Genomic DNA, 13,133 nt, shown 5'->3' on the forward strand with positions numbered 1-13,133 from the left:
TTTATTACATGAAATACTATTCCCAGGTATTAAAGAAAAAGCAATCAAGTCCACCAGTCAGCTGCATCTTATTTTTCAGTACTCAGAATATCCAATTCAGTTCTTCACCTTTCATACCAAGTTTCTTCCTGTTCTTAGATATATTTTAAGATGAACATTTAATTCACAGCACCATTTTTAAATTATATACACAGAAAGAAGCACAAGTCATAAAAGGTTAGGCTGCAAAAGATTTTGACATCCATTTTACTATTGCTGAATATTACAAGACAGATGTTTATTTTAAACATTAAAGTGCCAGGTTTATGTACAAACTATTAAAATAGTAAAAATGGTAAACTTAAAACCTGCTAAAAAAGCAGTGAGGTCATCATGCAGTTGCCTCCAGAGCTTTCTAGACTATTCAACAAATTTACAACTGGAATCTTTTAACTGCTCCTCTGTTTATGGTGAGAACAGCAGAAGCCAGGGGTGAGTGCCCACAACCTCCCACCTCGCAGAAAGAAGCACCACTATCTCTCATGGAGTGGAACAGCATGTGCTGTAAGATACACCTGAGCATCCTATGCATTAATACCATTGGTAAAATCTAATTAAAAGGGGTTTTACTGCTGGAGCTACACCAGCCTTCTAAAGTATAGCAGTATCACCACACTTTCCGAGAGTGGGATTTCAGCACAGCACCCAAGTCACACTGACTCAGCTCACTGAGTGTTTCCCTGTAAGCAGGGCAGGAGGCACATTAATGCACGTGGGTCCAGGTCACTTAAAACTCCGCATCCAGGGTGAAAGAGTTGTCTGTGGGCTTCGACATGACTCCCATCCTCTGGTATTCACCTACTCGCTTCTCAAAGAAATTTGTCTTGCCTTCCAGAGAGATGTTTTCCATGAAGTCAAAAGGATTCTCTGCTTTGTATATCTGAAATACACAGGCAATTCTGTAGTCACCACAGGTGCTCACATTTTGAGTATGCAAGAGCTTTAGAGATCAGTTGGGAGGACACTAATGGCAGCTACTATGCAGTGAGCAAAAAATCTCTGCCCCAAGCCCTACTCTATTTGTTCCTGTCTTCTTTTAGCTGCAGTAAACAGAAGCACAGTACAGCTTTTTTCATAGTATGCTTTTTCTCTTTGTTCTGTGAGTCTCCAAACAGAATGCAGCAGCAGAACTGCTAAATCATTTTACAAGTTAAAACAACACTGCTGCAGCCAATTTAGGATTTGGATTTCTGGAGGAAGTCAGCATTGTCTTTTCCCCATGAAACATTCAGTGTGTTAGAACCTTACCTTGTTAAATCCCAGCTCCAACATAAGCCGGTCTGCCACAAACTCGATGTACTGTTTCATTAAAGTGCAGTTCATGCCAATCAGCTTCACAGGCAGCGCCTCTGTCAAGAATTCCTGCAGATAACAAGCACTTTATGTACAGAAACTGGCATTCACTCTATCATCTAGGTTAGTTTTATGCCCAACAGCTTCCCAGCTTTGTTTGATTGCAATGAAGCTCCTAACAAGAGGCAGGCAGTTACCTGTTCTATGAGGACAGCATTCATGATGATTTCCTTTACTCTCTCCTCTGATGGTTTGTGTATCAAGTGCTTGAACATCAGGCAGGCAAAATCACAGTGCAAACCCTGGGAAGAAGTTCCAGAAAATTATTTCAGGGACACTGATTTTAGAGAGCACAGAGTAAGTGGCATCACCTTTGCCACGTTACTCTCCTACAGACAACTTTCTGCCTCAACAGAAGGCACCACAAGCAAGTTCTGCCAGCGTGAGGCACAGCAGCTGCGAGCATTGGTGAGAACCCTCCAACCACTTTAGAGGAAGTAAAATGCTAAGTTCATTCATATGCTTCTGCAAGATCCACAATGACACATGTTTACACACTTTAGTGAGCTTTACAGTCTGCCTGTTTCTAAATATACTCCTGTTTCACAATATAGGCTCCAACTGAGTGTCATTACTTCAAACTCCTGTGGCACATTACCATCTTAACTGCTAGAATTTGACTCATACCTCATCTCTACTGATGAGTTCATTAGAAAAAGTGAGTCCAGGCATTAATCCTCTTTTCTTCAGCCAAAAAATTGATGCAAAAGAGCCAGAAAAGAAGATTCCTTCCACAGCTGCAAAGGCTACTACGCGTTCTCCTGTTGAGAGAAGATTGATAGTAATACCACACAGAAAACTGAACAGGATTGATACACAGAAGTGGCAAACTGCATCCTGCAAAGCAAATGAAGTTGTTTCTGCCTAAGTGTACTATGGGCTGTGCTTACAAATTATTGAAGATTCCTGATCACTAAACAAAAAAAAAAAAAAAACATGAGAGGAAGTAGGTACTAATCAGAGTAGCTAGTAAGTAGCTGAAGCCAAGGCTCCTTCCCCCGGATCAACCCTCAATATTATTCTTTCTCAGATGGCTCACTAAAAGGAGCAGTCATTTTGGCAGCTGATTTAAGTCAGTGTCTACTCATCTTGGGCCAGCAAAAATGTTCCAATACTAGTGAAATAATGATTTGTACCATCTCACCTTTGAAACAAGACATGAGGAATCACCAGGGAAGAGGAGCTAGTCTGCAACAAGACATGTCTGCTGGCTATAGATGGCCATGGCATGTCCTGACATGTGGCAGCAATTTACAGTTTGATTATATAGTCAGGCACATGATGATTGCCACATGACCTTATTATTCATGATGTCAGCAATTTTACAAAGATCTCCTGTCAGTAGCTCATTTGAAGATGAAAATTATTTTCCTCACATTCAGAATTATACCAGTGTCTAATACTAGAGACCACGTACTCTCTCTGGGACAGCAATAATCCCAGTTAACTGTGAAGTCTGGAGAAATGGTGGTACCTCTATCTTTAGGAGAGGAATTTCACTTTGTTTCATACTCACCATATGTTGCTTTCTTGTCCCCAATCCAGCACATGGCCCAATCTGCCTTCTTTTTAACACATGGCAACGTTTCAATAGCATTGAAAAGAAATTCCCTGAGAAAGATAAAACTCATTAGGCTAAGACATCAGCACAAGCAGCAAAATAAGGATTCACTGCCATAAACAGTATTGATCACTGAAACATGTTCTGCACCTTCATCCCAGTAAATTGTCCTTCCCCCTCTAACCTGGCACCAATGTAGCTCCCTTTGTTCCAATCAGATACTTTTTCCTTCACGTACTGATCACATCAACACCAGTTCTCTGAATTCCCATCACAATATCAAGGGGAGAACTGTTTCACCAAGTGCTCTTGAACAAGGCAGTCCAAACTAGAGATTAACCAGGATACACTTTACAGTGTGAAGGCATGAGACCTCTCATGTAGAAATGACACAGCAAGCTTTTTAAGTAGCAGTAAAACTCAAGTAAAAATTAATATACTCCCCTTTGACTGCTCCACCCTTTAGATTGTGTAATTTCTTTATTTCAGTTCTGAGTGATTCCAGTTTCACTCTTAATGTAAGCAAGGTCTAACACCTCAGATGAAAAAAGATATTGTGAAGTAAAACTGCTGTTAAACAGCAGTGGCTTTTTATATAAGCCTAATTTACATCCTAAAATTAGCCTGAAAGTCAGAGAACAATTGACATGCATTAGCCAAATTCTGAATATTTACTGAGCTCTGAACTTTTCATCATCAAGCAATACAAACCTCTCCTTGGAATCCTTAATGTAGGTGTCAATAAGAAGACTGTACATTTCTGAATGTATATTTTCCATGGCAATCTGGAAGCCATAGAAACAACGAGCTTCTGTGATTTGTACTTCTTGACTGAACCGCTCCACCTAGAGGAAATAAATAAGCATTTGCAAAAGTGTTTGTGATTTGCAGGTTAGATACATTAATGCTGAATGGACCAGTTATAGGTCAGCCCACAAAATCTTCTGATCAATTCCAGATATGTGGATTACTAACAGCAATATAGAAAGCAGCAAGCCCTCAGAATTTCAAGTCATAAGGTATTCTCTGGTCCCATGGGAAAATGTTTTAATTTTACTTATCCCCCATTAGGAAGAAGAGCACAGAGGGTAGAAGCAGAACAAAGGCTGTGAAACAGCCAAGTGCTACTGTAGGGCAGCACTCAGTGCCCAGAGGGGAGTGGGCAAACTTGCAGATTACAAAACCAACCAAATTTGTTAATTAACACAGGACAGCCCTATGTGTTCTTCATGCTGTAGCACTCCATGATCCAGCAAACCAGCTGGATCAGCCACAGCAAGCATCCTGAACATGTTTGTTATCTGGTTATCTACCCAAAATGATATTTCTGTCGGGACTTGGCACACACTCACCAAGTTCTCGTTGACAATGCCATCACTGGCAGCAAAGAAGGCGAGGACATGAGAAATGAAGTACTTCTCCTCAGGCTTCAGGGACTCCCAGTGCTGGAGGTCTTTGGAAAGGTCCACCTAAACCATTACAGGATAATTAAGGAATTGCCCTCCGGTGCAAGGCCCGTCCCCAGCAGGGCTGCGGGCAGGAGGGCCCGTGGCCGCCCAGCCCTCACCTCCTCCGCCGTCCAGAAGGAGGCCTCGGCCTTCTTGTACATCTGCCAGATGTCGTGGTACTGGATGGGGAAGATGACGAAGCGGCGGGGGTTCTCCCGCAGCAGCGGCTCCTCCTCCTCCACGCCCCGCGGCACCTGGAATGGCGGGAGAGCGGCTCGGGGCGGGGCCGGGCATGAAGGGAGACTGAGGGCGGCAGCTCGGGGGAGACCCCGGGGACACGGGCTGGGAGGACGGAAAGACCCCTCCGAGGGAGAGGGGCTGGGCAGGGGGTGGGGGAGATCCCCCGAAGGAGAAGGGGCCGGGAGGGTGCAGAGACTCCCCTGAGGCAGAGGGGCTGGGCCGGGGTGCAATGCCCGGCGGGGAGCAGCGGGCTCGGCCGGGGGCAGAAAGGAGAGACCGCCGATGGGGAGAAGGAGAGCAGCGGGGGCTGCAGGAGCCTCCGGGAAACAGGACAAGGGCGGGCGCGGTGCCCGGGCTCCTGCACTCACCGGATTGCCGTCACCCTCCTGGAAGATCTTGCGGGCCGTCTTGCTGGCCAGCACACGGGCGCTGCTGAGCGTGGGGGGCTGCGGGGAAAAGAGGCAGGGTGAGCGCGGTGGGCGCTGCCAGGCAGGGGCTGGGAGGGCGGGCGGGCGGGCGGGCGCTCACCGTGTTCTCCTTGTTGCTCAGCGCCAAGCCTTTCATGGGCGACAGACTCTTCATAGGAGACTGGCCCTTCTTGGGCGACACCTGGGGCTGCTCGTGGCGGGCGGCGAGCGGGGCACGGGCGGACAGCATGGCTGGAAGTGCAGCGGCGACGGGAGCGGCTGCGGCGGGACGGGCGGCAGGAAATGGGACCGCGCCGCGCCGCCCCTTTATATGCCCTTCGAAGTTGGCGCCAGAACGGCCAGCTGGCCACTCACAGCCCTCGCCACGCCCTCCGCGGCCCGCCCCCGCGCTCCCATTGGCTGTGCAGCGGGTGGGGCCCCGCCTCCCATTGTGGCAGCGGCGGCGGGAGGAAGAGTCCGCGCTTTGCTTTGGCGCCAAGGGCGCGCGGGCAAGGCGGGAGAGCGCGCGCGGCCCCGCCCCCGCAGCCCCCGCGGTTCCCGCGGTTCCCTCAGGCCCCGCTCCGCTCCCGCAACTCCCGCGGTTCCCGCAGCCCCCGCTCCGCTCCCGCAACGCCCGCAGCCCCCGCGGAGCGCTCCGAGTGCGGGAGCTGCGCCTCACCCTGCTCGAGAAACATTCGGCTGCCCTGGAAGAGTCCCCAGCTCGTGTCTGGGTACGGGAACTTAACCTGGGTTTGGGGCACAGGTCTGGAAATGGCACTTTGCCTTGCTTTCCCCTTTTCTTCTCTGGTCCCTCCTACCTACCCATTCATTTTTACTTTCAACACTGATGTCTGAATTTGGATAGAAATTCCACATTCCTGCATTTGAAGGCAGAAATTGCCTTCCTTGAGAAACTGGATCCGTGTGCCACCCGGTTTCACGTGTTTTAAATAAATAGCACAAGAAAAGGAGAACACAGGTATGAAGAGGTGAATATTTATAATTTCTAAATTCAGCATTTAGTTTTTATTAATTAAATTGCAAGATCGTTTCCCTCATCCAATTCCACAAGGGATCTGCTTCTGTCAGCTAAAATGTTTTCCCTGAAGCAGTTTTAATGAAACCAGGAGCTCCATGAGACTTGGAGGTCCTTAAGTCCCCAGGATGCAGAATGGCCTGGACTGTGCCTGTCACCTGAGCATGGCCCAGCACTGCACTGTGCTTGACTGGAGAAGAGGCAGGTAGAGCAGGAGCGCAGCAGAACTATATAATGGTACTGTGTTAAATTTACTGCTGTGGATTGGGAAGAAAAACAAAAGTACTCCCCTCCAGCACCACCTCTGACACTGTAAATCCAAATCATTTTAGCAGGTCAGTGTCAAAGTCACAAATACATCTCCATCCCATGAGAGTGAGCACCACAAAACCCCTAGTAGGGGCCAGAATCCTAGTCAGCAACCTGGACAACCACAAACACACCCCTGCTCCATTCCAGGAAGATAGTCCTAGAGGCAGGAGTACCAGGCATCTCACAAAAGGCTTACAAGTGTCCATGTAACACCCTATTATCTCCTGCCACCTCTATACCTGCTGGGAGAGTCGGCAGAGAGCTAGAGCAGCACCCTCCCCATCCCACCCAAACTCATTTACCCTCCCACCCCAATAAAGAACCTCCAAGCCACCACAAGCCCTGGCCAAGGGCTGTCACAATGCAGCAGCTGTGCTATCTCTGCAGTCCAGCTCCTGTTCTCAGAAGCCCATGGCAGGGCATTAAAGCCTTGGCCTGAGGACGATGGCTCTGCAAGGAGAAAAAAGCACCAGGGACAGCACAGAGAGGGTCTGTGAGGAAGCATGTTGCAACCCTGTGCTGCTGGAGCTGCCACAAAATGGTATTTAAAAATGAGTGCCCATGGTGGATTTTTCTATCACAGCAGTTTAACCCAACTGCATTTGTTCCTCCCTTCACATACATCCTTGTCCATGATGCAGCTGCATTTTGGGACCAGCATTTTCACAGCAGCTCTTTGGCAGAGCTGGGTTGAAGGCAGTAGGCTGCTGCCCTGCTCTGAAGTGCCCAGCATCAGGGATTACAGGGATAATGATGAAGGATGTCAGCTAGCTCCTGGCCTCTCTTTGGGTGTGTGAAAGAATGCTCTGCCTTTATGGCTTCTGGCCACTAGTTCTGAGTACTGTGTGCTTAAAAAAAACAGCCCCAGACTTGTACTAATTTCTCGCCTTCTTTGTTGGCAGGAATTCAGACACTCAGGTGGAAGTAAGAGCAGCCTGGGGTGTCTGGGTGAGGCGGCTGTGGGGTGTTGTGTAAGCACCCTGTTTGCATGAGGTGCCCCCGGGCCCCACGCTGGGTTCCCGCACCCAGCTCCAGCCGGGCCCTGCCGTTCTCCTCAGCTGCTCGTGGAGCTCAGCCTCTGTCCCAGCACTGCTCTTGGGGACCTCAGTGCCAGCACGGCAAAGCCCAGTCCCACCAGGCACACCTGCACCCCCAGGTCCCGTGTCCCCAGCACGTCTGCCTCCCAGGCTGGCTGCTGCCGTGGCTCTGAGCTCACAGACCCGCTGGCAACGCTCAGGGCAGGGCTCTCCTTGCTCACAGGATTGCTTCTCTTCCATTTCAGCACAGACTGCCTACAGAACAGACAGACAGTGACTCCAGGTTGCTGACTGCCTCCCACCACTGCAGCAACTGGTCTGGTGAAAGTCAGTGAGGAGAACTGACTCATCACTAGCTGAGGACTCAGCGTCTGCTGATGGTTTTCTCCTGATTTGTTTGCGTGGTCTCATCCATGCCAAATCCTGAAATCCTCACCCACTGCTCAGTCTGGTAGGGTTGATATTTGTACAGAGCACCAAGCTCAATGGCCCCTGCTATGGTCTGCGTTCCACATGCAACACAAAGAAATCTAAGTATAAATACATGCTGAGACAGGGTAGGTGAGCAGGAGAGGCCACCAGCCAACATCTCCGAGATGGTCAGCAGTGGTCTCAATGGCCCCCACTTTCTCCAGCAGGTTTGGAGGTAGGCCCCAGCATTTTCTCACCCAGCTGTGCTGAGAAAAATGCTCCACATCCCTCCAGAACCCATATGAATCTAAGGACTCAGACCAAAACTTCAAAAATTTGAATGAAGAATTTCTCCCAATAGCTGTCTACCTGCTGAGAGGTGGTCGCCCTGAATTTACTCCAGGATTTATAACTGCAAAAACTGAACTGCAGGGCCTAGGCACTTCAGCAGGCTGTTTCACTGAGAAATCCAGAGCAGAACGAAACAAGTCTTCATTAGCATGATTCTGGCTGGATATCACATTTGCCAATGCAGCCCATTCATTTGCATCACCATCATTAGCCACCTGCTTACCTGACAGTCAGCCTCTTAGAGATAATGAGCTGCTGGAAAGCAAAGCCCTCACAGGGTTAACATCCCCAAAGCCTTGAATTTTTTTTAACTGCAGTTCTTGCCTATTCAAGGCCCTTACTCAACATTTACTACTCTCAGGACAAAGTCTGCAGGTAGTATATGGCCACACATGGCTTTTTAATGGCATAATTGGACGTGTTTCTTTGCTGTTCATGCAGCTCAGCACGGTGCTGCAGATACAGTCCCACAAGTGCCAAGCACTGAAAGGCTTTCAAGAGCTGGAAACAAGAAGCTTTCCAAGCAGCAGCACTTGCTGGCCACCATCAGTCAGTAATGTGCAAGAGCAGCACTGATTCTGGAGCCTTCCTGAGGACCTGTGAGCACGCTGTGGAGCTGGAGTAGCAGGGCCCACATGGCATTCATTCCCGTGCTCAGGAAGGTTGTCACTTTTCCTGGCTGGGAGCACCACCTCCTTGTTTCCCGCAGCAGCAGAAGGCAGTGGCTGCAGCCTGCGGCCCACCCGTGACTTGCCTCAGGCAGTCAGTGTTTTGGTCTCTGTTTTGGTCTCAGTTCCTGCACTCTGCTCGTGGAGGCTGCGGCTGACTCTTGCTGCACATGCACAGCTACAAGTCTCCCTCTAGCAGCCAGTCACTTACCACAGAGCAGTGAACTTTCCTGAGGGCTACATTCCTCAGCATTTACTCATCCAAAACTGCCTGTTGGAGGGTGCAGCCCCAGGTCCTCAATTTCTGGGCAGGCCCGTGTTGGTTGTGTTGAGCAGGGCCGTGGCACAGCAGCACTTCTAGGACATCTCCTCATTGCTGCCGTACACACACTGTGGTCTGAGCCACCCTTTCCCTCTTGCTCCAGAAGACAACCTTGCCATCGTAGTAAGGCAGCCAGAAGCCCCCTGCACTCCCAAATGGTTCCAAAGAAAACCAGCCTCAAACCATGGAAGTCAATTAACAGAGGACACAAAGGTGGGACTGAAATGATTTTTCTTAACTGGGTCAGCAGGGGGCAGCTTGGTTACCACCCAAACCTTACTCATCTGCAGAGAACTCCTGCGTTCCACATCCCTGCTCTATCTTCTTCCAATTAACTTTTCTTCTCCAGCAGAGACTTTTTTTTTTCCCCCGGAAAATGCAGATTATCTTCAACAAAGAGGATACCTTTGTATCCTCTACTACCAGACTTCCTGATGTATATTGGCATTCCTATCCTAAGAAACCACCTAGTCAAGATTGTCATGAAAAGACTGAGAAAGGATTCTGCCTCTCACCTTTGGGACAGTACAACATTTTAGCCCTTTTCTGCTCCAGATGGCAATGACATTTGCACTCATCCAGCAGGGCAGAGACTTATCATTGAACTTTTTTCTGGTGGCATCTGCCAGACAGTTCCCTGCAGAGCATGACAATGTTCAGTATTTGTCAGGATTCAGTTACAGTTTTGCCAAAGAAGGGACTGGGAAAAGCCAGCTCCTTCCATGCCCCATCCTGTTCTGCCATGGCAATTTCATTGTGGGGTCTATCAGTGACCCCAGGGTGACAGGAAGAGGTGCAAGGGACTGTTTACCTGCACAAACAGGCAGCAGTAGAAAAGATCCCAAATACATCCAAGCAAGTGAAAGATGAGCTAGGAACACTCCAATATATGAAGGCAGTAATTGACCTTGGGAATTGTAACCAGGGGGAAAAAAGATAAAATGGAAATTAGAAAACTAGAGAGAGGCAGTTGCCCACAGCACTTAGGGGACCATGAAAACACAGAAAAGTGGGTTTATGTTGCACTTGCATTGAAAGGGATAACCAGAAGTAGATAAATTGATGCAGGTCTGATATTAAATAAGACAGAATCCTGTATGGGAATGTAATGGGTGACAAAAAAATATTGTCATCCATTATCCTTTTGGCAGTACAGTCAGGCTTATTTAAAAAAAAAATCCCTTGCTTTATAAGGGCACATTTGATTCACTGCTTTGTGACACTGAGAGGATTAAAACTGGCTAACTGGTAGATTTTAGAAAGGCACTGTTGGGGCACATCATTACCAGCTCAGTGTCCTGAGGTGCCTGCAAAGTTTTATGTGGTAGATGTGGTGGGCAGTGAATGTCTGTAGAAATAACCTGTCCTTGGTATTGATGAGGCTAAATGCAGGATCATGCACTAGGGAAGAAAACTGAAGGTCACATTTATGAACTGCTGGGCTGGCCCTGCAGAGAGGTGCTCCTGGGTGATGGTGCACAGCAGCTCCATCAGCAGCTTCCCAGGCTGACCCATGGCCAAGGGAGCAAACCAGATCCTCTGCTCCACTGGCAGAGGGATTGCAGCTGGAGCCTTGACTGCTTCCCTCCTGCACTGTGGGACAGGATCCACGGGGCAGTGCCAGCAGGGCTCAGCTCCAGAGGCTGATACCTACTCATGGGTGGGTGTGCAGGCACCGAGGGTACCTGAGACATTCTAAAGCATCCTGCCTGACCTCACTGTGCCACTCCTTCCAGCCACACATCGAGGCCCTCCAGAGCCTCTCAAATGGCACAAATATCCATATTTAGGCAACCAAGTCAAGACATCCAATGAGTTGTTGGGATGTCTAAATGCACTGTCATTATCTCAAACCAAACCCTCCCCCTGTGCCCAGTCCTAACAGCAAAGGGTGCAAAGGGTGTTGCCAGCGTGGGAGCTGTTCAGAAGACAGCTCCAGGGCACACCAGAGGATTACAAACCTGCCCTGGAGGAAGATGCTGGAGCAGGCTCTCCTGTTCACTGCTGTGACAGCAAGCTGGGGAGCAGCCAGGTGACCACCCCAACCAAGCATGGCTGCAATCAGCCACTGGGGAAAAAAGATCTCACATCTTTGAAGAGTCACCAGAAAAAGAAGTTCAGAGAGAAGGTATTTCCCTCCAGGGGTAGTTATGCATTGAACAGCTTTCTGAGCACATGGCAGATTCCTCAATTCCCAGTCATGATTTCAGGATTTCACATGTCAGTTTTATTCAGGCACATTATGTTTTGCTCAGCAGTTACCATCAAGTTTTGCTGAGCATAAAAGGATTAGGATATATTATTTTATTAGTCCTTTTGTCTGGCATCCATCAAGATGTGCTTTCATTGCACAGCAAGCTCAAGGGCATGCCAGGAGCTTCTCCCCAGCTACGCCTGTTGGCACACCCAGCTAAAGAAAGGGGAGAAAAGAAGTTTTAACACTGAATACATCAATAAATAAATAAATCACTGATATTTGTTGCAGCAAAATACTCTGGTCTCACGTAACTCCAGTAGAAAAAAAATTCCTCTATAAAACAGGAGACAACAGGTCTCTTACCAACAGAGCTCACTGTACCTGGTCCACCACATATTGCCACATCTCCCTCTTGGGGCTTCAGTGACCTCTAACATTTTCAGTGAAGCTGAGACACAAATAATTCCCTTAAAGGATACAGCATTTTCCATATTCCCTTCCTTTCAAAACCATTAAACAGATCCACTCCCTCCTCTTTTCCCACACCAGCCCTTGGGGGAAAAGAGGGATTATGCAGCTGTAGTACTACTGGTGTTTCCTTCCTGGCAGGAACTGGGAAAGCTTCTGTTTTGTAACCATCCTATGCCAATCACAGATGGAGACAGCAAGGCATTGTATGACCATTCTTTGCCTATACTGCAATGCAGAACTGCATATCCTTATAAAATTTTCTACAAGAGCTGCCTTCCCTGTGACTGTCCCCTTCTCTTCTTTATTTTTTCATGTTAGCTTTAAATTCCCATCTATCCCCTTTTCTCCAGTGCTGCTACAGGAATTGCTCAGGACAAGGAAATTTGCACCCTCTTTCCACTGGGATCCTGCTCCCTCCCCACCTTGACCCTGAAGCTCATTTCTGAGCTGTCAGTACCAGCTTTCCTCAGTCACTCCCATTCTCATTTTCCACAACTGCCCCAGATCCAGCACCCAGTTGTCCCAGCTCAGCACAGATCCCAGCTCAAAAGCAGCTTTGGAAAGGAACCTGTGCCCCATGCATGGCACATCCCTTCCTTGGCTGCAGTCCTGGCACCCCAGCTACACATCCCTTATGATGAGCCCTGCTGTTCCCAGCTCCATGCAATGAAAACCCAGGCACGTGAGAACCTGGGCAAGAAGCATGTCCTCAGGTCACTGTCCAGAAAAGGGATGAGCCTCCTGCACAGCTGCTGTCCTGCCATCTCCTCTCTGCAGAGCTCGTGGATGCTTGGCTGCACAGGGAATGAGCGCAGGCACAGGGCCTGGAAGAGCAAGGCTGCACAGGGGGAGGAGGGAGGGTGCAGAGGATCTGCACTGTTTGGACTCAGTAAGCCAGTCCAACAAAGCCATGATCCTTTTTGGCATTCTCTGAGCACTGCCTGAAGGGGAATGAGATTTCACACAGATTAGCAGACAGGGGACACACAAAGTAGGGAGCAGGAGCAGAGAAGACCAGAGCTCCTTTCCTTCTTCCTTTTGGTCTTCCTGAAATTCATGCACTCTGGGGCCCTTTTTTTTTAGACATAACATTAAAATGACCCAAGCTCCTGCCAACAGCTGCCCTGCCCTGAGTAGTACACACTCTCCCTATCTTGTGCTGGCAGTTACCAAAACACTTTGCAACGGGAATACCAGAGGTGGAGATAAGCACTGCATTAAATTCAGCCCCCACTACATTCAGGTTTCCATTCTCCCTATCACCTCCTCCTCCTTTTCCA

General features: G+C 48.7%; 1 protein-coding gene across 7 annotated transcripts; it reads right to left on the minus strand.

Moving 5' to 3' along the window:
* Positions 1-557: 557 nt before the first annotated feature.
* RRM2 (ribonucleotide reductase regulatory subunit M2) lies at positions 558-5,924 on the minus strand. 7 transcript variants are annotated; one of them, XM_041421102.1, is made up of 11 exons: positions 5,235-5,295; positions 5,170-5,198; positions 5,010-5,087; positions 4,521-4,655; positions 4,306-4,422; positions 3,665-3,798; positions 2,909-3,003; positions 2,020-2,153; positions 1,530-1,634; positions 1,288-1,401; positions 558-919 (listed from the first exon to the last, which is right to left on the minus strand). In XM_041421102.1, exons 4-11 carry the CDS (start codon positions 4,560-4,562, stop codon positions 767-769), a joined length of 894 nt encoding a protein of 297 aa, XP_041277036.1. In that variant the 5' UTR covers positions 4,563-4,655; positions 5,010-5,087; positions 5,170-5,198; positions 5,235-5,295; the 3' UTR covers positions 558-766. The 7 variants fall into 7 exon arrangements, with proteins under 7 accessions (XP_041277036.1, XP_041277018.1, XP_041277003.1 ...); XM_041421084.1 differs by lacking the exon at positions 5,235-5,295 and adding an exon at positions 5,871-5,924 and having other exon boundaries at positions 767-919; positions 5,004-5,087; positions 5,170-5,217; XM_041421069.1 differs by adding an exon at positions 4,919-4,948 and having other exon boundaries at positions 767-919; positions 4,521-4,637; positions 5,170-5,324.
* Between the last annotated feature and the right edge of the window lie 7,209 nt (positions 5,925-13,133).

Source organism: Onychostruthus taczanowskii, unplaced genomic scaffold (genome assembly GCF_017590055.1).
Source record: "Onychostruthus taczanowskii isolate IOZ18803 unplaced genomic scaffold, ASM1759005v1 scaffold11, whole genome shotgun sequence".
Taxonomy (NCBI): domain Eukaryota; kingdom Metazoa; phylum Chordata; class Aves; order Passeriformes; family Passeridae; genus Onychostruthus; species Onychostruthus taczanowskii.